This window comes from Cyprinus carpio, chromosome B15 (genome assembly GCF_018340385.1).
Source record: "Cyprinus carpio isolate SPL01 chromosome B15, ASM1834038v1, whole genome shotgun sequence".
Lineage (NCBI taxonomy): Eukaryota > Metazoa > Chordata > Actinopteri > Cypriniformes > Cyprinidae > Cyprinus > Cyprinus carpio.
The window spans coordinates 24608164-24632665 of record NC_056611.1 but is presented as its reverse complement, the minus strand read 5'-3'; the positions used below and the strand labels follow the sequence as shown (position 1 = coordinate 24632665).

Here is a 24502-nt window from a genome sequence, read left to right as displayed (position 1 = left end):
ATACAAACCAGAGCACCCTGTTATTTTGCAAAAGTGACTGTCACTAGTGTTGTTAATGTTCATTTAAATATTATTATCATTGTTTGGTGATTTAAATAAATCTGAAATATAAATATTATACGAAAAACTTATTTTAAACTCTTATTTTAGCAACAATTCTTATTTCTGCTCAAGTAATTAAATGACAAAAAATTAAATTGAAATAAACATTATGACAAAAAAAAAGTATTAGATGGAAACACTTTAACTGAAATTAGAAATGTTGCTTTTGCAACTAACTGAAATAAATGTTTTTTATTAGTAAAACAAAATGAAAGTAAAAAAATTCAAACGGAAAAAGTTTGGCAAAATTAAAACTGAAAAAAAAAGATACATTTAAATATAACAAAAAAGAACTGACATAATTCTAAAATGTTACAAAAGCACATAAAAGTACAAAACTGGAAAAAAAGGAAAAATGTTTATATAAAAATAAAAGCAAATTCAGAATAAATATTAGTATAGAAATAATAGTAAAATAAGTAAAATAACAATACTGTGCTCTTTGGATGGAACATATTTATTATTTCCTTGTATGATGTTTGCTATAATGCTTCAATCTTTTCTTTTCAGATGGTGGAGAGCTGAAGATAAAAAAAAAAAAAGCTGTCTAAAGTTCCTCAGCAACCATCTTCAGCGCAGTTTGACCATCTCGGCGGTGTCTTTAACTGAAAACTACCGACCCAGAGTCACGTTTGGAAAACTGACCAACCATTCTTCATTTATTTACCTTAATTTTCAATGTGCATTTAAAGAAGAAAAAGACAGAAGAAAACAAAAAACAAAGGGTGCATTTGAGAGGGGCTAAAGCAGTTTTGTTTTGATTCCAATGCAATATGATGCGTCCGTTAGCTCCTGAAAACGATTATGGCTTTGTTCACCTTGATGAGAAGGTTGTCAGTCAGATGTTACTGTAATGAAACTCCAGGCACAAAGGGACTGGCTGACATGTACATACACGTGTATACATATCTAACTGTCTTTTATAATCCATTGTGGTACATTCAATTTGTCTTCCTTGGCTTATTTGAATAATTTTAAAATTACGCCAGTTAATATAATTTTTTTTAAGCCACCATCCTGGTTGTAAATTGTCATAGTGTTTAAACTGCCCCAGGAAAAGTGCCACATTTTGAGAGAGATTGTTCGTTTTTGTTTTTTGTAATGCACTGTTATTCTTTCTTGTCATTGTCGATGTTTGTTGTTCTATGTTTGACTTTGGTTTTAAAAGCACAATCACTAAACTTTATTTTGAACCATGTTATTGATTAACCTTTTTGTCTTACGCGAGGGGAGCGCGGACGGTACGACAAAAGGCCTTGTTAAACCTGTTGATGTAGGGTTGTGAGAAAAGAAAAAAGGATAAGCTGTTTACAAACGAGTGAATGAATGGAAACGAATCCCTGCATCCTTACCTCCGGTGTCTTTTCCAGATTCTCATTCCAGCTCCAGACATCCTGCAAAAATGAAATAAATATACAGGAATTAATGCAGGGATGTTGTGTTTACGAAAGTATTGCTCCACCTGTGCACTTTCGTTATTAAAAAAGAAAACATTTTTTCGATTCACATATGCACTTAACAGGAAGTGGGTGTCGGTTTGAGAATCTGGCGTGTTCGTGATTGGCTGGCCGAGGACCCGGCTCTCATGGGCTGGCTGTGTTGGTCACGATCTAAAAGAGGTGAGGATGTGAGTGTTAATTCATTTGACATCTGCAAGCATTTGTTTCTTAAAACAAAAAAGCATATTAAAAATATGAAGAAAAAAATAAAATCAAAATACTGAAACTGACCTGCTTGTTTTGTGATAAATTCACATTTTGTGACACTCGAACCCATCACCTAGGACACAAACCTGATCCCTACCAACCACAACCTTAACCTTACCACATGGATAACTATACCTCAAGAAAGTCAGTAGTGGTTAGTTCTCTTTAAAGACATAAATAACTAATAAATATAATCCCATTAGAACACTGTGTATTCTACTATGTATTGATCACTGCATGCATATACTGAAAAGTGCAATCCATTATTCTTGCCTTTTTATACAGTGCCTAAAAACTACAAATAGTCATCTAATTAGTTTTGTTTGAAGTACTGATGGTAAATAGAAGTATATGACTATAGGCTAAGTAATTACCAAAATACACTATGCACTCACTCATTCTTAGATCCCAGAAAACTGAAAACAATTTAAAGTAGTTTTATCAGGATTTAAGTACTTAAATATTAGGCCACTTGTATAAATTTAGGGGGGGTGAGATGGGGGTTGGGGGGGTTATGCAAATATCAGACAATAGAAATCTGTGTAGCAGAGTGAAATAGGTTTTTTTTTTTTTTTTTTGCAACACAGCCTACTTGCCGTCATCAGTGAATAAATTTCATAGGGCTGACAACGTACAAAAATATTAACAACTAATAGTCAAATATTGACTAAGAAAATTAACAATGCATAAACAGCATGTGTGATTTACTACCCAAGAACAAACACTTAATATTAGCCATAAAATATTACAAAATATTATACTTACCATAAAACACTATATAATTTGTTGTAGCCAAATAAGTTAATTTGTGAAAAAAAATACCATACACAGTTGACATGGGAAGCATTTTATCTAACTAAACTAAATTGTTTGCCAATTTATTTTAATATTCCAACTATACAAAACCACACAAGGTAAGACGAATTTTAGTATTTGCATTGAGCATTGTTTTCACTGAACAGAGGCCCTGTGTTCCCTATTTTGTTGCATCCCATCCATTTTTTTAAACATATGAATAAAGGTCTCTTAATAAACGAGTCGGATCAGAACCCCAAACCAGCCTCATTATATCAGGCCTATTAGTCATGTAGGCAACCAATAAGTCGATTTTGTGAAGGTATAGTTTGCAGCACAACCTTTATAGAGAGCCACTGCACTATGACAACTAAATGCATGCTCCATTTGAATATCCACATACAAATATTGGTACATACAGAAAGTAAAATGTCAAACGGATGCCTTCTCGTGTGCATCTGCCAGGCGTCTTGGTTGCTGTCAGAAAAGGAGAGCAGTTCCCCACGGGTGTTCCCCTATTAAACACCTTTTAAACGAGAACAAATCTGGAGCAACCGAGAGCTTCCCCTCTGGCTCGATCCATCATTTTAATGAGCTAAGGTGTGTATGCTGCGCACAATGAGGCACAGGTGATTAAAGCTAGTACACACACAGACACTGACTGTGCTGCTAATATCATGAATCTATGTAGCCTAGAAATGACGGACTGTACATCGCGGTCATTATTATAAGACGACTTTCAGTACCTGACGACTCTGGGTCAATTCCGAGTCCCTCGTTGCGATCAAACACACAGCCGTTAGCTTCTCCAAACTCGGGCTGAGAAAGAAAATGGCTCATTTATATGAAAACAGCATGTGCTTGACTAGAAAATGCAAGCTTTTTGTTTTTAGAACATAAATGGATGAAAGCAAAAATGAAACGAACAAACCATCCAATCTAGCTTTGTTGCGGGGCTAATGAGCGCTTGCTAGTTAAATGAGACGCTAAATTTAAAGCTAATACCAGCAAACATTCAGCATTTTCTGCTGTGGAGATGTGTAGGGTTTAACCTAATATCCTTTGTTAGGAAATTCATGACTTATTTTTCACCCAAACTGGTTTAATTAACCCCACACGCATAACGGGAGGCAATTAAGAGTAACAGCTGTATGCTGTCAGGAAAGCTGTCCTACTGTCTGCTGCTGCCCACTGAGACCCGTGTAGATCAATCCCACCTGCTCACCCACCACCCTCATTCACCCGAATCAATCCATTTCATTTATAACATCTTCTCTGGAGAAGAGATGACAGGATTTTGATTTGTGGAGTGAATTCATTTTCTTTCTTTGTCTCCTAAGAAATTTTGCAATGCATCAATTGCTCACCAATGGACCCTCTGCAGTGAATGGGTGCCGTCAGAATGACAGTCCAAATAGTTGATAAAAGCATCACATTAATCCACAAGTAATCCATTATGTGTGTTAAATCACAAACACACATCTTTTCAATTAAGACATTAATTGATGGACTGGAGTGGTGTGGATCACTTGTAGATTATTGTGATTTTTTTTAATCAGCTGTTTGGACTATCATTCTGATGGCACCCATTCACTGCAGAGGAGCCATTGGAGAGCAAATGATATAATGTTAATTTTCTCTGAGTTTGTTTTGATGAAGAAACAAACTCATCTATATCCTGGATGGATGAAACATTTTCATTTTTGGATTAACTATTCATTCAAAGTGAACAGCTTATTTTACTAGAATTTATCAAAAGAATGTTTACTCCATAAAAGATTAAATTAGAATTTTTAACTTGTAACCATGCATTTATAGCCTGGTAATACCAAACTCTGCTACAGTACTACGCTTTGGTTCGTAGACAGAGTCTGGAAGGGCATAATTGACAAGTGTTTACTTTCTCGTTGGGGGATGCTTGTCTGAAGTTTAAAATCATTGGTGTACCCGTAAGCCAATCACATAACGTCTGGTTATGACTTAAGTTTTGGGTTTGGTCAGGCTGTTTTGAGCTTGCTCTGTAGATTGGTTATGACACGTGTTATGCGCCGGCTCAGCCGCCTTGAACTTCTGCTTATCCACACAGACTGAGTTTTGCTGCCTCCTTAACCTGATCGTCCATGAGGGCAACCAAGGGGGACACAATCACAATTATCGCCTTGCCGGACTTTAACCTCCCTAGTTTCTCGCTGATGATCGGTAACATTTGATAAATTAAACTTTTCCCAAAACCTGTCGGGAGTAGGGCCACAACATCACCTCCATTCAAAATGTGAACCAAACACTCTTCTTGTTCGGGCTTCATTTGGCAAATGGAGGGAATATTCTCCACAACAGAGCAAATAGCATCCTGTGTCTCCATGTCCGCTGTAGATTAGTTTTCCCTAACCTAAATTACAATCTTAAATTCTGTGTTTAGCGTCTAGGACACGGCTCTCAGCCCGCCCTCTGTTTGTTGGTTGGACGGCTGTTGCGGAGCCGGAGATAATCTGGGAGCTGGTTTGCTATCTCAGACTGAGTACAGAAGTGGACTGTAATTGAGTGGAAGTACGAAGTCTGACGTAGTCAGGCTAATGCATTTATTTAAGTGGTGGTAATAGATCAGCTGAATTTCTTTCTTAGAGTATTCCTTCTTTAATTCCTTCATACCATTCCCCAGTCCTTCATATAATTTCATTTTTCTTCCTTCCATCCTTTTCCTTCTGCTGATTTTGTTTGATGATTTGTCGAGGATTTAGTGTTGGTACTGCTCTGAGTCTCACAGCTACCAAACTGCATTTTTTTTTAATAACTCCAATTTTTAAAAAGTCCTTCCAGTGCTCAGCTCAGCAGAACTCACTCCATCCGTGCTCAGACCTTACAATTAACTTGGACGAACTTCACCTCTCCTTCCCGCAGTCAGTCCTGCACATCTCACAGGCTGACGTAACCTCACACGTCCCATCAGCCAAAGAGTCACGGCCAGTTTTTCATCAACTTTATTATTCATTTTCACCAATTACATTATAAGGCTCCATCGCACAGTCAGGAAGATGCTCAGTCAAATTTATGCAACTATCTCCCTGCCAAAAGTGCAGGAACGAGCCAAATCGACGGCGACTGACTGGAAGTAAATGTGTGAAGCAATCAACAGTTGCTGACAAAGACATTCTGCTCTATCTTAAAGGAAAATGAATGGATGATTTATCCATCAAAAAGTCTCTATAAACCAATGATTAAAAAGAATGACATGCCAAGAAGATAAATGGCATGATTCCTTACAGACCTGCAATGCCACATGGTAATGGTTTCAGACTGAACCATTCTATTACATTAATTTGCAAAAACAGCTAAATGTTGCATTAAAAAGAAAAAAATAAATAAATAATGGAACCATTTCATCCAGTTGCACAGGAACAATCCCTCATGCATTTGCTCATTGATTGATTCATCCATCTCTCCAGCACAATCCTTACTGGTACTGTTGCATTGAAAGTGATGAGCTAAATGTTTATTGGTAATGTTGTATTTAGTTTGTTAGGATATTCCACCAACTAAAAAAAATACCCACTGTAATTGATACAAACATGAGTTTTGGCCATGTGTAAAGGGTGTTATGAAACTTGACATAAAACGAGAACTCATTAACCTTGTGTGTGACAGATGGCAAAAAGCAATGGTTTATGTGTGTGTATTTTTTTTTTAAATTTATATATTTTATATGTAAATATAAATTTTTTTTAAATAAAAACTTATTTTGGATGCAAATAATCACGATTAATCATTTGACAACACTAATATACATCTGGGACAGCATAAGGGTGAGCAAATGATGAGAGAATTTCATTTCTGGGTGGAGCTTCCCTTTAAGGTAGGAGAATGTTTTTTATCTAAAAAAAAAAAAAAAAAAAAAAAACTTTCATATGAAATGAAGCAACTCCAATTCATTCAAAAACTAAACTCTTTAATCACTTTGTTTTGTTAAGAGCTCCACAGTCACAGACCTGAACTCTGACAATTGCCAAGCTAAAACACCACGATGACTGACCATGTCCAAACAGCGTTTGAAGATGTCCACAAACACACAAACAGGCTAAATTGGCATGTTTTTGTAGTTAAACGACCTGCTGAACAGACACAACGCGACTGCAGCTTGATGAATGATGAAGACACGGGTGAACGACCAGGAGAAGCTTGTGAAAGCGAAGAGAAACAACTGAGGTATCTCTCGCTATTAACCTGTCACTCCTTTTAATTCATCCTTGAAGAAAAACTTTCCCTGTGCCTCGTACCAAAAACAGAACATGAAAACATTTGGAAGGCACATTCTCAAACTCTACCCTTGTCTAAAGCATTTCCACATACTGTACGCAATTCAACACTGCATGTTGTTTTTACAGAGACAAAACCTCACATTTCCAGTGGCTCTCATCACGAACGATGCCACAAACAAGGGGCTCCCCGCTGGTGGTCTCTGCCTGTTTATATTCATTGCCTGCTGATTAAGTGTTCTCTTCACTGCCGCCATCAATGCATTGAACACCACTTCATGCCCTTCACGTAGAGGTAATTAGTTAAGGCTGTCTCCTATCATACCTACTGACAGCAGCTGTGAATCTGCAGACGGCAGTAAAGCTCAAGGTTCTGTTCGAGGCTTGTTCTATTGATCTGAACCCCGTCTCCTTTTACCAGTTTAATGACCCCCTTGATTTTCAGCAGAAAGGGTAATACAATATTGAAATGTCAGATGATTAATGCCGTTGTTCTTTTGTCTGGTGAGGGTCTTGTTGGGGAAGATGACAAATTTCTTACCCTTTTCGCTTTTTGGTTCTGGTGGCACACCAGGGCGGCCTGATCCATTGGAGGGAGAGAAATACAGGGCGAAGGAACAGAAGTGCAAAGGAGGAGGAGAAGAAGAGGATGACACCACACAGGGGACGGGTTGGCTTGTTCTGTTTCTGGTATCAGGGAATAAATTGGATAAATCCATCTTCATTAAGTTGATGGGAAGAAGTAGAGAGATGCATAAATGCATGAATGTGTGTGCATTCGTGCAACAAGCTTTTAGAAATGTGCTGCACGTGTAAACTAATCATTTGAAATATACATTCAATAGATGTCTTTAAAGTGTATACGGAACACAAGAATACACATGTTAATAGTTCTACAATGAAACATTTCATATTCAGTGCATAGAAAAACTGAGAAATAAGGCCAGATGGGTAAAGTATATATTTCTATAGCATTTCACAGATGCATGCATTTTAGCTTGTCTTTGCAGCAGAGATGCTAATCCAAGATCAGGGTTACATCAGTAGCTCTACTGAAACTATTACGCTCTCAAAAAAGACAACAGCAGGTTGTCAGGAGATTATCTTCTGATGATCTCAACATGTTCTCATGTTAAACATTTCAAACAGCGTTCAACGGCAATTAATAAAAAAGTCATATTTCTTACCAGCCATGAAAAAATATAAAAAAATCTAAACACATATATATATATATATATACACACACACACACACACACACAAAAGCACACATACAAATATTTTTAAATGATTATTTAACATTTTTATTTTTTTCTCATTCTCATTTGTCTCTCACAAAACATTGTCAATTTTGTTCATAGTTGTTTTAGTTCTTTTATGTAAGATATATTATCACAGTTGCAGATAAAAAATAAACAGTTTAGGTATTATAGATAAACTCTATATGCTTAATATCATGAAATAATATTTCATAACACATTGCTTAATGTACATCTGACTTTCCTTCTAACAGCATGATTTAAATGATGACATTCACTCCCTTCCGGGAAGCTAAAATGCTAATTGCAGCTAAAACTGTATCCAAACACACTGTGCATGCAAAACTGCGCATGAACTCATAAATCCATAGACTGTCTGCATACCTTACTCCTTAGACAATTCCTCTGGCATTCATCCTCCAACTCCACCTTTACTTCTGTAATTAATTAGGTCTGGGTAGTGCTGAACCAAGTCTAGTCTCAGTCTTCCAAGACAGTCCAGTTTACCTTTATTAACATGAAAGATTATATGACCATATTAAATTGTAAAATTGAATATGGTGTCACCAAAAATATATATGGACATTTTTTAAAAGGTTTTAACAGGAACCCCTTCGCTGACATCACCTGAATATTAATGAATATAAATTTAATACATATAAACATACTATAAACATCAACCAATTTCGAGTCATATTTCATGTTCCATTCCTGACCTAGCAAAACCGAACACAGATGACAGAAACTGCTAATACTGATACATCACACTGTTGAGAGTTTAGTGTTATCAGCAAAAATCATATTCGCAGAGGGTCACATTTTTTGACATCAATATTTAGTTTCCTGCAAAGAAAAACAATTGCATAATGTGTAAATATTGTCGTAGGGACCTATACATTGACTGTATTTTCACAGTTGTGTTATCAGCATACATGCCTCTCGTTTGTGTTTTTTAATTAGGAACCACAGTGTTCAGACGCAATACAGATAATCTTCTTTCGGTCTGAGATGGGGGGAAGCCGAGCATGAAAGTAATTGGTGAGTGGAACACAAATTGGATGGTAACGTGATGTGGTTTCTATCCCTCCGAGGCAAAATTTGCACATCCATTAGAACAATGCTGTTCTCTGCACATTTCCAAACATTTGATTACTCACACACGTACACATTTATGATCAAATGCTTAGCAGGCTTATTGATAAAATCCCACGTGAAGGGGTTATAAACCCACGATAATATTCAACACAATGGCTTTGTGTAAGAGGAGGTATTTATGATTGTTTTACAATGCAGTATGACAAATGTATGTTCTGTCACCAGTCTGAATGAAAGAAAGATTAAGTGGCTTCAGGGCATTAAAAAGCTTCATGATAATGTAGTTTTGATGAATGTATGTTTTGTTGGCTTTATGGATTTAAGAAGGTTTATGTTGATTTGTGTGTATGCGCTTTATGAGCAACACTAAACTGGGACTGCAATATGTTTGGGAAAAATGCAAACTGATAAAAAGGCAATTTACTTGAATTCAAGTCAAATAAATTATTACATAATAACTGCTTATCCACAGAGACTTGCTTTTAACATTGCACATTATATATATATATATATATATATATATATTATATATATATATATATATATATATATATATATATATATATATATATTTATATAAAATGTGCAATGTTAAAAACTAGTCTCTTATATATACTTATATATATGTATATATATAAATATGGCTGCATACCTTGATCATTTGGCAAATATCACATCAACCCTGCAACTCCATGTTTATTTCCATACTGAATTAGGTCTGGGAAATGTAGAGTTATGTCACTTCTCATTCCTGTACCCTTGTATGGTGAAAAAGCAAGACAAAACGTTATCTTCCATGACAAGAATGTCTTATAAGAACAATTAAATATGAAATGAGAATTACTTGAACAGTGAAACTAAAAAGTAGACTATTTGTACACTTAAAAATGTAAGAGATTCAATGACATCTGAGATGAAAGTGCAGTAGATCAAAATGCAAGTGCTATATACAGTAGAAAGTACAGTGACCATGTTGGTTTCATACATTACTTAAAAAAATAAAAGTATAGTAGCCTATCTTGTTGCACAAAAACAACAAAAGATTTGGAACACCAGGATGAGTAAATGAATGATGACATCTTTCATTAGATGACACTCAAATTGTTCAACCAGCTGCAAAACCTTTTGATTCAACTGACCTGCCACTTTTTGGCCCTCAGGAAAACATGCGTCTCAGATGTTTGAGTTAAATTTAAATACTAAATGAAAAGTGTTGCCTTCAGAGCTATGACTCATTGTTTAAAATACTGCACATCTACAGAAAAGTCGCGTTGAGAATAGAAGTGCGTCAACAAAATATTGCGCTGTTATGGATTTATGAACGCAATTTCAAGCTGATTGCATTTCATCCTCGTTTAACCCTCTCAGAAGAGTGTTTTGTATACAGACACGTTGTGCCCCTGAGGAAAGACGTTCTCAGTTACCTGCTCAACATCTGATGGGTTCCACATTACACACGTGGATGTGTCAACACTTGAACAGATTGTGAGATTAAACGGTGAAGGAAATTGAGAGGTGAGAGTGGAAGGATACAGCACGAAACAGATATTTCTTCTCTTCTCTATCCCCCTTTCCCTCTTTTCTTAATGTGTTGCCGTGTCTTTGTGTTAATTTGCTGCTTCAGTGAGACGCTACATCGAAAGCGCCATGTCTAATAACTTCAGCCGCCTTCACGCAAAAAAACACATCAGAGTCTCACGCTCAGGTGCCACTCAAATTATTAAAAATAACCTCCACTACCATGCGTCCCTAAATCAGAGAATTTACCAGACACGCAAGACAGGGTTGTGAAGCTTTCGCTGCCTGTCTCGCGGGTGAAATTGATGAGAGAGATGTCTAGTTGCTCTCCCGCGTTTCAACTTCCAGGTTGTTTTGCTCACGTTGACATTTTCCTGTCTTCACAACACAACTGAAAGGGTGACTTTAGATACGGTAAACTCTAAAATGTCACATTTTTATCTTAAGTTCTTAAGTTTGCGAGACAAACTTGCAATTTTGAATTGTGGCTAATAATCTCTCAACTGGGAGAAATAACATCAGATTTGAGAGATATAAACTTGCAGTTCTGACTTCTGTCTCGCAATTGCGTGTTTTTCTCACAGTTCCGACTTGTTTCTCACAATGGCGATTTTATATCTCACAATTCTGACTTTTATCCTCACATTTACAAGTTTCTCAGAATTCTAACGTTTTTCCTTACAATTTTGTTTATATCTTGCAATTCTGACTTTTTTCCTTGCAATTGCAAGTTTATATCATGCAATTCTGAGTTTTTCCCACACAATTACAAGTTTATCAGAATTGTAAGATTTTTCCTCACAATTGCGAGATATCTCGCACTTCTGACTTTTTTCCACACAATTGAGTTTATATCCCACAATTCTGACTTTTTTCCTCACATTTGCAAGTTTCTCATAATTCTAATGTTTTTTCCTCACAATTGTTTATATCTTGCAGTTCTGACTTTTTTTTCCTCAAAATTTTGAGATGTAAACTCGCAATTACTCACAATCCCTTACATAATTGTAACAATTAAAACTACGTTATGAACTTTAAGGCCCCAGGCTTTTCTTTTGACTCCTGTTCTGAGGTAAATGCTCAGATAAAAAGAGTGAAGGTAAATGCTGAGATTAAAAAGAATGTCATTTTCTCCTCATACGCAGATTGCTGAAAGTGAAATGAACGTGATCTGTCATATCACCAAAGTTTGCGAAATGGATCTTCTACTCTTTCATCAGCACTCCACCATAGAAGTCATTCAAGGATGACATTTTAATGTCAATAAACATCTGTCGATTATTATTTTGAACAAATACAGAAGGTATTTGGAACACAGGGGTGACTCAATATGACATTTGCTTGACCAAACATGTTTGTTTGCAAATGCGCATGTCATTAAAGCTTAGCAAACAGTCGCATTTAATATGTGTGTATGCTTATTTGTTATATTGTGTGCATCAACGTGTATGAACGTTTAGTATTTGGCTGGAAACTCAAATGATCTATATACTGCAGGTTAGGTTAATACGTTTATTTAAAAATACCAATACTGTATATTTAATTTGAAATTTATTAAAGAAATAATCTCTCATCATTTAGGCTACTCACCCTCATGTCATTCCAATGCTTGACTTAGATCTTTTTCTAGTAAACAAAACGTACAAACTGTTTCTTTTTATAAAAGCTGCAAAAATAACAACAAAAATCACCATTAAAGAACCATAAAGTTATAATTTGTGCACTAAATTCCAAGCAAGAAAAACATTTTAATAGTTCAAAATTAAGATTATTTGAACATTATTTGAGATTAACTGAACAAATGGTTTGTTCCAGGTACTATCTTTGTTTGTTCTAGAACCATCAAAAATAGGAATACTTAGCAAACAAGAAATACTTAACCCCCAAATTAAATACTTAATAGGAATAATTAGTAAAATAATGTTTTTCACTGATTAGATGGTTTTGTTTTAAACTCACTGCAACTAGAAACACTGGCCATCAAATATCTCTCTAAAAAAAAAAAATCATGCCACCTTTCCTCTCCTATTATATTTATGATTAAGTTACATATCACAATATCATCCTTTCCTAATTCAGTGCTTAATTTTAAACTATGAGCAATTTGATATAGCTTGATGTTTCATAATTATCAATCACTATGAGTATGCACATAAATCATTTTTAACACCATAATGCAGAAGGACCATCACCCCCACTCATTGTCCTTTGGCTGCTTCTTTGTTTCTGCTTCATTGTTACCCTTTAATTAATAAATTAATTAATGAACCAATGACTCGTGGGTGTGGGCGGTGCCTCCCACTGTGTGACTGAGCACACATCGTTAATCAGGGCCATTCCCATTAACCGGGTCAAGCAGGGTCATGCTCAAACAATTAAAGCTTGATTAAGAGATTTTCATCAGCAAATCCCACCTGAAGACAAGCCACGGCTCGGACCAAACCGGTCTCCGAAACCTCCAACAGGTGGATGTGCTGGTGGATTCGGAGTGTGAGGTTTGCAGAAATGATTTTCTTTTTGAGACTTGGTTGAATAGATGTTCTCTTTCAAAGAGTTTCTTCAACTTTCAATCTGAAGGTAATGTCACAGCCACCCTGAGATTGGCCTTCTGGTTCTTTTAGGCTGACAAAGGAAAAGCTGCAGCAAGGGTTCATGTGTAATTACAGCACTCCTTCAGCTAACTGTAGGAAGGATAGCTTATAAAGCTGGCAATGAGAGCTTAGTGCCGCTGACTCTGAAAAGATGGTAAAGCTGCAAGATAAGAGGAAAAACAAGACCTTGAAGTCAAAAGTGAAATGAAAAGAGAAGACCTCATTTGAATTTATCTGCTTTCCAACAAAAGGAAGAACTGACCAATGTGGGAAGCATAAATGTGTTTTTAATTAATTTACACAGATTGGATCTTACTTCAGTACAGATGACACGGTGCATTGAAACATGCTGTATGCATAAGCAGTGTAGTGCTGCTCAGCACTGTTTATCAAAAAGGCATTTGTTAAACAAAAGAAATATTGAATGAACTCTACTTACCTATAATAGGGGTTGAAATAAGACATCTGTCGGGCTTGATGCAAGTTCCACATGTAGTGATAGATACACTAAAAAAGGTGTAGAAACAATTTTCATTGAGAAATTGCTAGTAAATTTAAAATTTCTTTACTAAGAAACAATCCAACAATTTAGCTCCCAATTAACTTATTATTATTTACATTTATGATGACGTAAGCATTTGACGAACAATTTTAATCCGAAGTGACGCATAATATATATAGATTTTTGTTTTTGTTTGTTTTGGTTTGAGTGGGAATCGAACCCATGACCTTGGCGTAGCATCACGGCCAATTGTTTGAGCTACAGGAATATTTAAGCATTTTAAAGCCACGATGTGGGTTCTTTTCTGAGTAGATTACCACCATTTGGATGTAAATATGACCCTCTTCCCTATGAAAATAAGAGTTTATTCAGAATTTTTTTTCCTTAAAAAAAACATCTTAATGTGTGCAGTATAAATATAGTAACGCTGCGGTCACGCTCTACTTTAAGTTACTTCAGACTCAACAGCACTGAAAACTCTTAGCCAAGAGGTTACATTTACATCCTGTTTTGATATATTTTTTTTGTTTGATTTGAATTATTTGAGTTTATGCATCAATGAAAAATATTAGCATTGACACGTTCACATCCTTTAATAATGACCATAAATGACCTGAAATGAATGCAGTACAAAGTCTAGTGTGAAATCAACAATGCCAGTTGCAGTTACACAGGAGAAACAGGCCTAAACGCTGTGTATTTTGATTACTTTGCACTTTATAAAACCATAAATATAAACATATTGCAAGACAGAAACTCAAACCAGAAGTTTAAAAAGAGAATAATTACTTTATCTTGACATCCAATCCAGTGAAACAGCAGTTTCAGCAGAACCGGAGGGGGCGGATATGGGTCATTGTGCTGCGGTTGACAGTAATCAAAGACAGGAATTAGTTTCCCAGTTAAATGATAAGAAGAGAGGACCATTAATAGTGAGGAAGCGACAAAACGGGGTTGATGAGGAAGAGCGACTCAAAGCGTGCATGAGAGAGAGAGAGAAGGGATGGGGTGAAATGCTAATTTTCGGTGTCTGTTCCGAGCAGCTGGCTTTGGTATGGATGACATGAATGATGAATTGTGCTGTACTGGTACCACCAGCCTCTCTGCTTCCATTCCTCATTACTGTGTGTGTGAGAGAGAATACAAAGAGAGGGGGGAAAAAAAACAGCAACAGCAGCCAGGGATGTTTCCTTTAATTAACCCACATACCAGCACATCTCCAACAACCACAAATGGCAACACACACTTGTGTATTTATCTGCTGCAGTCGTGGGTTCAAATGCACAATGAAATCAAACATTAAACATCTCATGCTCCATACACACAATTAAAAGTCAATAGTCAAGTGTGAGCTCATATCTTATCGCTATGAGGACCAGCGATTAAAACGGTGCAGACGAGGTGTTCATATTGCAACTATAGAAGCACGTTTAGGCGGAGCAGGTGAAAAATGAGAAGGAAAAAGCCATGAAATTGGGAGAGAGAGGAAAAGTTGCTTTGCTGGCGAAATAAAAGGGCTAGTCATTATTTTTCAGCCTTGCAAGCTTACAGGATGCAGCAGTCTGTGTGTGTGTGTAGTTTACTCAAAGGGTCAGATTAAATGAAAACACAAGCGGGTTATGGGATAAATCAAAGGGTCAGTTTTTTTTAAGTGAAAAGAGGGTTTTTGTATTAAAAACACACTATATATATATAATATATATATATTATATATTATATATATATATATATATGTAGTTTAAAAAAAAATGGCAGCTATGGTTGCCAGAATAAATTTGCAAAAAATACAAAAAACTGTCAAAACATTTACAGGACAAACTGTAAATTTTACAGTATAAAACTGCAATTTACAAACAAGAAAATTTGAGTGTAAACTAGCATATTCAACAACGCACACTGCTACTAAAATCTGTTTTGTATCTTTAACGTAAACTGACAACCACCATAATGCAAGTGGTAAAAGAGACAGCAATATGTAGAATTAGTTCATCGCAAGTAGCATTTCCACAAGCTGAAGTATATACTAATATATAGAAGGTACACAGAGTTATTCACACAAACACTATACACCATCATGGTAACGACACTTAAATAATGCAATAAACATTCATTAAATAACAGAAGATGTAACATAAACCCACATGTACATAACTCATAACAAACATGACAAAACTATTAAGAAACATGATTATTTAAACAAAATACTTTCAAATGTGGAGTGTGGAGTGCAGGGAATTCTGGGAATATCACTTTACAGTTTTTTACTGTAAATTATACATTGATTTGTTATTTTTTACTTCTTAAAATTGTACAATTAACAGCATTTTACTTTAAAATTGCATGAAATGTCTGGTTAGATCTTTTACAGTTTTTCCCTGTATATAGTACAGGAACTTACTGTTAACCTATTAACAGATTTTTTTCTTTCGTTTTTACAATATTTTACAGTTAAAATTACACTCATATTTTTTTCTCTCAGTTTGGTTCCTTTTTCGTTCATGGTCTGAATCTTTTTATGTCTTTTAGGTACTTTTTTTTTATATGTTCTTTTTGGAATTATTACTTTTTCGTTTATGTTATTTATGCTATTGAACCTCCCCCCCTTTTTGGAACCTTTATTTTTCAATAAAATCTTTCAATATAATCACTTTGAAATGTGAAATGTATTGTATAAATGACTGAAATGCAACTGATGAAACTGACAAAACATCCCCTTCATTGTTGTTTATGTTCTACAGATTGTTCTACAGAAGAAAAACAAGTCATGTGAGTTCGGAATTACATGAAGGTGAATAATGATGACTTTTTGTTTTAGATCTTTGATAAGGTACTTTTAGATTTACTTTAATATTACCAATAAATGTAATCTGTATTTACCAACTTCCTGTACTGATGTGACATTTGACATCTGTATTAAATCTTTACCATACAGGAAACAGCATGTTCTCGTACCCCAAAAATGAAGTCTAGTACAGAATGTCAGGTTTGGATGAGTTACACTAAGAATTTAGTGGATTTGGCACGATGGATGGGTCATTTGTAATCTCATTCATCAGACCTCTGATCTAACTGCTTCAAAGACGCATTTATCTGTCTGAACGACTCTAGGTAAGTACTCGGAATGTGCCAAAAATTGAAGAATTATGAATAATTATGAAATCCTTAAAGCTTTTTTCCCCCATACACATATAGAATAAGATTCTAGAGATTTTGTTTAAAAGCTCACAGTTTTCATAGTACATAATCTACATTTCTGTAAAAACACATGTATAGTTCAGATGGAAAGGGGGGCAGAATAAGAGCATGTGCCATTAAAAAACAACATGTGTCCCATCTCTGTAAAGGATTGATGACTTTTGTCGCCGTTTCTGTATTTATCATCCTTTTGTAGCCTTTCTGTTGAGAAGGCAGCAGGAGGTTGCGCATACAAATGATAAAAAATGATCTGAGCATCTCAAATTCAGCCGATTCAGCCCGTGAAAACAAAGCCTCGGTGTGAAACGCAGTAAGTGTGCAGGAAATCGAGGAGAAACACGCCACAGACCTTGATGCATTTTTCACAATATACCTTTATTATCTTAATAAATACAAAAAAACAACAACACTGTGATGTTTAAAGAAACAAGTATTAAAAAAGACACTAAAATGCATTAGACATTAGAAATATCAATATTAATTTTGGTATGTTCTGTAAGTGACATCTTTGTCTTATGGACATTTAGTGTACCGGCACGTTTTCAGATGGAAGCGAAAGGAATTGAAATCCACTGTCGACAGGGCCAAAAAGGAAGAGAGAGCATAGCAATCCATCAGGTACAAGGGGTGGAGAAACGTTTCAATAGCGAACATGGAATGAACACTCTTACGTGAGGATGCATATGAATATGTACATTTATATACACCCACATCAACACCACCGATATAGATGTAAAATCACCTGAGATACTCGTTCGCACCTCATTATTCCAAACAGCTGGACACTAGCGCTGAAATGATGTGAATTTTGAGAGAAAGACATGGGACGGCATGTCAGCCCGGTTTGGGAGAGCTCTCCTCAGTAATGTTGTACAAAAACGAAGACGGAAATAACGAAAGAAAACAGTCATTTCACCAGTTACTCCTGAAGATTCCACAGTAAAAAATATCCTTTGAGCAGCCTTTTGTACATTTTGTTTTTATAATATATTTATATATGTAAAATTTCATCAAGCAAAAAGAACCAACTGGACTGTTCAGTAAACGTACTGGATGCATTGGCCAAAGACAGTGGAAACGTTTTCTGGAGGTTTGACTGACGTTGTACAGCACACACCAAGGACGTGAAAAAATCGTGTGAGAGATATTGCCGTATTTTTGCAAAGCCAAATGCATAATGTTACTGGCTTTAGCTCGATAGTCACTTTGAGACTTCCACATGTGATTACAGGACGACTATCTGAATCAAGATACCAATGAATGTGGATTTATTTATGGATTTTAGTGATTCAGTGCCCTGAATAAGTAAAGTAGAACTTGAAAACAAGGCTTTGGGACATTGTCAGAAATATAAAAAACAAGATACATTAAGTGCTCAACAAAAAAGTTAAATTAAGTTACCTGAATTGATTCTCCACTCATGATTTGAGACGTACGCAGAATCTCAAGACAAGCACGGGAATTGACGTCTACAAGACCTCTAGAGTAAGGCAGAAGCCTAACGGGAAGGCAGGGGTATTGTAGTCTTATTCATATGGCTTTTAAATTACTCACTTTTCAAGTGCTTATCGTCAAATTTTAAGTGGAGATCAAAAAATTAAAAAGCCCAATTTAACTCTAAACCGAAAGTGAACTAATCACCTCAAAACGTTAGCCAAGTTGGTGTCAATTAATTTTGCTATGCTCAGATGGACCAAATTAAAGACTAAATGCAAAACAAAAGCAAGCTGCAAAAAAGTGAGCAGGGGAAGAGGCGAAGTTGGTACCTGTAGTCCAGTGTAGTTCAAAGATCTGGCCTAAATATGTTCCAATTGGACCAAGTGGACTAGATTAACTAGTAGGGGCAGCTAGACGTGTTGAAAATAGAACCACCTAGGATACATTTCCCTGCAAACAGTTTCCCAACCCAACTGTGACTATTTCCAGCACAGAGAGGGTCTGGTTCCTCTTTCAGTAACCCCACTGCCGAGAGTTTGTAACTCATTTCGTCAGAACTGTAAGTCTTTCCGCCGGCACAGATGCAGGCATATCTTAATATATCTCTGTACACGGTTATATATTTTCTTATCTCTAGTTACAGTACAGGAACTCCCCTTCACATTTCCTTTCCTCCAATTCTTCATGTCAGCAGGAGCTATGGTTTTGTGCTTATCACCAAAATTGCAGTGCAAAAGAAAATAATTAATTATAATAATTATTATAATGACAACAATTAATTCATGAGAAGTATTAACAAATGATGGATGACAACATAATTTCTATGGCACCACAGCCCATCAATTCACATATCGTACAAACGACCAACAGCGTAAGAGGGAGGAGAGCGCAGAAACAGAACTCGGCTTGCATAGCAATGCAATAACAATAATGTCATTTTCAATCTCTGATGTCAAGAATATATTTACAGGAAACTCGATTTCCTTTTCGCAAGTTCACCAAAGCTGGGCGACCCAGATCTCAGGCCTTCCATCGTTTTTTTCTTTTTTTGTCCTCAACATTTTTCTTTTTTCTGTGAATGAATAGTTAAAGGAGGAAGGTGGGGGATGTTGCGAATCTTGTGGGTTGCATGTCCATCTTTACATCACATTTACAGTTTGTCCTTTTCATATTTTTTTCTTTTTTTTTCCTTCTTCCTTCTGACACTTCACGAGTCCATTGCACCAAGCAGGTGAGGCATTTCCAGAACAGAAAAAAGGCATTCTTCAGTTTCCATCAAAAAGGCTCACTCTGTAAACAATAAAAAGAGAACATGCCAGTCAGTTAGTTCTTCATACAGCCCCAAAAAATGTAAACCATCAACACTTGACTGGGGAACTTTTAAACCATCAAGGTTCCAAACTTAGTAAAGCTGAACCAGAATAACCTGCTCAGACTCACATAACTCTCCAGAGTACTGCGCGTTGGTCCCCATGTAGCTGCTTTCGCCCTGCTCCATGGTGGAGCGCTGGTGTTGCCCCCTTGTCCCTTCACCTTTACGAGGACCTGTTGACCCTTTAGAGGAGGCCGTCCCAGAAGAGCTGTGGCCCCCGGGAGATGGGAATGATGGTTTGTTGTATGGCAATATGGCCTCTTCTGAAAACATACAAATATCCAAACCCACACATTTAGTGGTAAATAAATCTTTTTTTCAGCTTTTCCAGTTCGAACATGTCCATGATTGGTTTCTTTCTGACTAATACTGAGGTGACCAACTCTTGCCAGCTTTGACCAAACCCTACTCATTAGCAATATGCTCCAATGGCTAAACGAATCTCCACACCGAAGTTTAAGATGAAAATGAAGACATATGAGACCAAACCATAAGGCTTGCCCAACCCACAGCCCCCTCTGTGTCGCGCCAGATCCAGGCCTGGTTCTTTATGCTTCGTTTGGGCTGGAAACCCAGAATGGTGGATCCTAATGATCAGACAGGCACAGATGGAGCTCGGCTTCATTGCAGCATGTGTGTGTATACAGTGAAAAATGAGGACTGGAACGATTAGGGTACATCTGTGCAACTAAGTGTGCCTCCTGTCTGCTGGTTCCTGGAGAAGGCTGGTGTTGGCCATGGAAGAGCTCACTAAGAAGGGGAGACAAGGCAATCTGTTTGCTCCAGCTTGGCCTCCTTACAGCAGGGACCGTAAATGAATGCCAAGGGTCCACAGCTGGTGCTGTCAAACATCTGCCTCTGATGACCAAGATAGCAAGATAATATTTTACAGACCTGCTCTGCTGAATTAAGAGCATGTTTACTGAGCCAGGCTGATTAACTAATGTGGACATATAAGATCAGTTTCAGCATCAACATTTCACCATCAAGTTAAAACACCAAAAAGGCATTTTGATTATGTCCATTAACCTGCTAAAGACCAGGCTGGTTAGAGGTGGTTTGGAGCTGGACTAGTTGGTGAACCATTCAAATTTTAATTTTGGTTGACGAAAATGTCTTTTTAGACAAGCTGATTGACCACAGAGTTCAGGGGTGTCCATTCCTGTTTAGCTCCAACCTACCTAGAAGTTTCTGGCAATCTTTAAGACCTTCCTTGGTTTTAGATGTGTTTTTTAGAGTTGGAGCTGAATACAGGACCTTGGCCTTCCAAGAGCAGGACTGGACAGCATGGATATGCTGGTTTGGATTCTTGGAGACTGGCTTACCAAGAATCCCTTGTTGGACAAGTTCCTAACTAACTAGTATCCCCTGCTTGTTACCAGTATTTAAGACACTGATTATAATGTGGTTTCTCCTTTAAAAGGCAATTTAAGATATCAACATGTCAACAGAACTCAAGGTAAGCCATCAATCGTCCTACCTGAAACAGGACCGTTTTTCTGTCCTCTTCTGCTCTCCTCTCCTCTCTCTATGGATCCCAGTCTGTCCTGGGCTTGTTGGTGGCGCTCCAGTGAGGTTCGGGCCTGCCGGTCCAAGGAACTCTTCATCTCCTCCAGGCCAATCATGGGTTGCCTCTCCAAGGAGGAAGCCTTGCGTTCAGAGGGGTTGGGCATGTTCCTCGCCCCCTGGACACGAGCTGTCTGGCAGGGTGGAGGCTCTGGTGGTGGAGGCAGATCTGGGAAAGAAACAGGAAGGGCCATTTGTATTCAAACAATAGGTACAGCATTTCCATTTATGTACACTGAGCATTTATCATCATTTGACAGTAGGTGTCTTTTGTATCTACATAAATGCCCTAAAAAGGGTTATATTGATTTCATTCTGTTTGATAAATGATTATAATGGCTTGGATATTAGCTATTGCTACATGCATTTTCTTTTGACCCCATCTGTCTCCTTTAACCAATGCTGACTTCCACATTAATTCAATAAAACATACAAGAGAGATCTGCCATCTACAGTAAACTGGTTTTTGGCCTTCAAATGTGGTCTAAACCATAGCATACATAATTAATCGACTGAAATATTTAGTCCTTTTGGTTTTGTCTTCATGGATTAAATTGATCCAACCTGAACCAGGCTTTGTAACTATCTGTTCAGTAAAAACTGGACAAAACCTTACCATCAGCGCTGGCATCGCGGCGGTGCGGGGCAGTGCCAGGGCCTTTGTGTTTGCGGGTGGGCCTTGCTGCCCGCTGGTGACCCAGGCTGTGTGTGCCCACCGTGCTTCCATCTGTGGAGAACGGGCTAGCGGGACGAGGTCTATGAGGTAGACCTTTATCTGCAGGGATTAAAGAGAGAATCTTGTTTAGCCCATAATGCTATCGAAACAGTACTCGCAGGGGTGATAACGCAAAGGGAAGCATGTCAGGATGCTCAGGTGGAGGGCGGATAGCTTGTTAGTTTGATTCAGAAGAGGGAAGTTTGTCAGGATGCTCAGGTGGAGGTTAAGATTGTGGAAATGGTTTTATGAAGAACATTAAGATCATCATAGAGTCAGAAACAGGCATTAAGTCAAACCTGAAGTGCATAACAAAAGAATCTTAAAACATCAACGCCACATCTGTTTCCAGTTAATTTATTCACTTACGGTGAAAACTGAATCGCTTCACTGAAAGCGCAAGACCAAAACCCCGCTAAGTGAAAACAGTCGTCACCAAAATCCACCAAGCAAAATCCATAAAGATGTTAGTATTTGCAACATGCTGCTTCACCAGGAGTTTACCAGCTTAAAATTGGAAAGCAGAAAAGAAGCAACATTCTGTTATAAGTGAGCCATATTGCAGTCAGCAAACACCATATTCTAGACACAAATTCTTGTTTCCTCTAAACCGACCTCTCTTGCTCAGGCTGGTACCGTCCAGACAGTAACCAGCCTTGTCTGCGGCCGCCACCAGGGCTCGTGCAAAGCTGCAATGGGTGAAGAGTGAGCCTTCAGAGGAGCTGCCGGCACTAGACCTTCTGCTGGAGAAGTTTCTGTCATCATCTTCTGAAGCCGAGCCCCAACCGTTCACCATGGAGCCTGGAGGGGAGCGGCCGCATGGGCATTAGATTGACCAGGTTTGCTAGTTTTATAGTCCAGAAAAACAGGACGTACTCTGAGATTTTACTTTATTAATATTTAAATGCTAATAAATTATTGATGCCCTTATAAATGCAAATGGCAAACTAAATTGACCAGAATAATATAATGGGTCTTTGGTGTGTGCTGGAAATGATAATTCTCTTATCTGAGAAAAGATGTGTTATATAGCAGCGGTTCTCAATTCCAGTCCTCATGACCCCCTGCTCTGCACATTTTGTATGTCTCTCTTTGCTCTCTTTGTTAACACACCTGATTCAGATAATCAGCTCGTTAGAAGTGCATGAACTGTGTTCCGATTGACATGGTCTCTACACAGTGTTCATTGCTCCCTACTCCATGAGCAGGGGAAATCTGTTTACCTCAATTCTGAACATTCATTCACGGATTTGCACTGCGCAACGTCTTCACACACGGACAAGTGTGACATCATATACCTCGGTAAATAAATACAATTTAAATTAACATCTTGCACATACAAAATGTGCAGAGCGGGGGGTCGCGGGGATTGGAATTGAGAACCCCTGGTATATAGCACAGTTACGCTATGTAATAAAGATAAAAAAGAAAGCAAAAAAAAAAAAAAAAAAAAGACAAAACCAAAAATATTCTAAACAAAACTAAATGACTGAGGAGGGTAGATTATGGAAAACATACAACAGTTGAAACAAAGCAAAACTCACAGGCACACAAAAGTACAGAAAACAAAAACAAAACAAAGAAAAAGAAAAAATACTAAAAACAAAATTAAAGACAACAAAAATGATATAAACATGAGACAAAGTGAAAAAAGAAAACAAAAAGAAGCAAACAACAACAAAAATACACAATAAAGGCTTGAGTCAATGAATAACTGTTACAATACATGTGTAATTTATTAACTAAAACATTAATGTCATTTAATCATTTTTGTTTCACTAATCAAAGCTATTAGTTTTTTTTCCCTTCAGTAATGCATCCTATTTCCATCCTCCATATAATCTTACACCCACCACCTGACTACACATCACAACCTCACTTCCTTTTGATTGCTCCGATAGGAAGGAACGCACGCACCTGCTCGTGGCCCGAGGTGAAGCAGCTGATATCGCACACGGAAACACGCAGCATGATCAAAGCAACCACACGGCTACGTGCTGTTCTTATTCTTTGGCACTTGTCAGATTTATGGCGTGTATTTTTTTGATTGATGGCAACCTCCTCAGGGAAGCCGATGTGAGATAGCACGATTATTGTTTAATGATACGAGAGGAAAGTTAAGAAGGTTACAGTGGTTACTGTAGCCTAGGTAATATGTCTGGTTTCAAGATTTAACATTGAGCTAATCAGGTTTTGGTGACACATTTATTACATGTATTGTTATAGTTTGTCAATGATAAAATACTTTCTATCCCAGCTTAATATGCAGAAAAAAAGTAAAACCACCCAAAAGAATAAACACATATAGAATATGCAGTAATGTAGTCCTTGTAGTTTAAAGATGCAGCTTTAAAAATTATTCATTACTTCCAAAAACATATAGTTACTTAATGAATATAA

General features: G+C 37.1%; 2 protein-coding genes and 1 long non-coding RNA gene across 25 annotated transcripts in view; 1 reads left to right on the top strand and 2 right to left on the bottom strand.

Annotated features, from left to right (window-relative positions):
- LOC109102016 (roundabout homolog 1-like) overlaps positions 1 to 1831 on the top strand; it is a 171065-nt gene extending 169234 nt beyond the window's left edge. For all 9 annotated transcript variants that reach the window (XM_042739956.1, XM_042739957.1, XM_042739960.1 and 6 more), the window contains one exon: positions 613 to 1831. In XM_042739956.1, the coding sequence (XP_042595890.1) occupies positions 613 to 627 (15 nt within the window). In that variant the 3' untranslated portion in view covers positions 628 to 1831. The remainder of the gene's footprint in view (positions 1 to 612) is intronic.
- On the bottom strand, positions 669 to 15382 carry LOC109085914. 4 transcript variants are annotated; one of them, XR_002017026.2, is made up of 8 exons: positions 14607 to 15382; positions 13755 to 13822; positions 13139 to 13475; positions 9859 to 9964; positions 8496 to 8618; positions 7395 to 7540; positions 3350 to 3422; positions 669 to 1712 (listed from the first exon to the last, which is right to left on the bottom strand). It is a non-coding gene; the product is annotated as an uncharacterized LOC109085914 (long non-coding RNA). The 4 variants fall into 4 exon arrangements; XR_002017027.2 differs by lacking the exon at positions 3350 to 3422; XR_006156612.1 differs by lacking the exons at positions 13139 to 13475; positions 13755 to 13822; positions 14607 to 15382 and adding an exon at positions 10631 to 11470.
- Positions 15383 to 17366: 1984 nt separating this feature from the next.
- robo2 (roundabout, axon guidance receptor, homolog 2 (Drosophila)) overlaps positions 17367 to 24502 on the bottom strand; it is a 380931-nt gene continuing 373795 nt past the window's right edge. For 10 of the 12 annotated variants that reach the window (XM_042739942.1, XM_042739949.1, XM_042739945.1 and 7 more), the window contains 5 exons: positions 22718 to 22903; positions 22004 to 22162; positions 21302 to 21556; positions 19890 to 20084; positions 17367 to 19739 (listed from right to left, as the gene is read on the bottom strand). In XM_042739942.1, the coding sequence (XP_042595876.1) occupies positions 19738 to 19739; positions 19890 to 20084; positions 21302 to 21556; positions 22004 to 22162; positions 22718 to 22903 (797 nt within the window). In that variant the 3' untranslated portion in view covers positions 17367 to 19737. The remainder of the gene's footprint in view (positions 19740 to 19889; positions 20085 to 21301; positions 21557 to 22003; positions 22163 to 22717; positions 22904 to 24502) is intronic. The other 2 variants (XM_042739952.1, XM_042739954.1) reach the window with 1 other exon arrangement.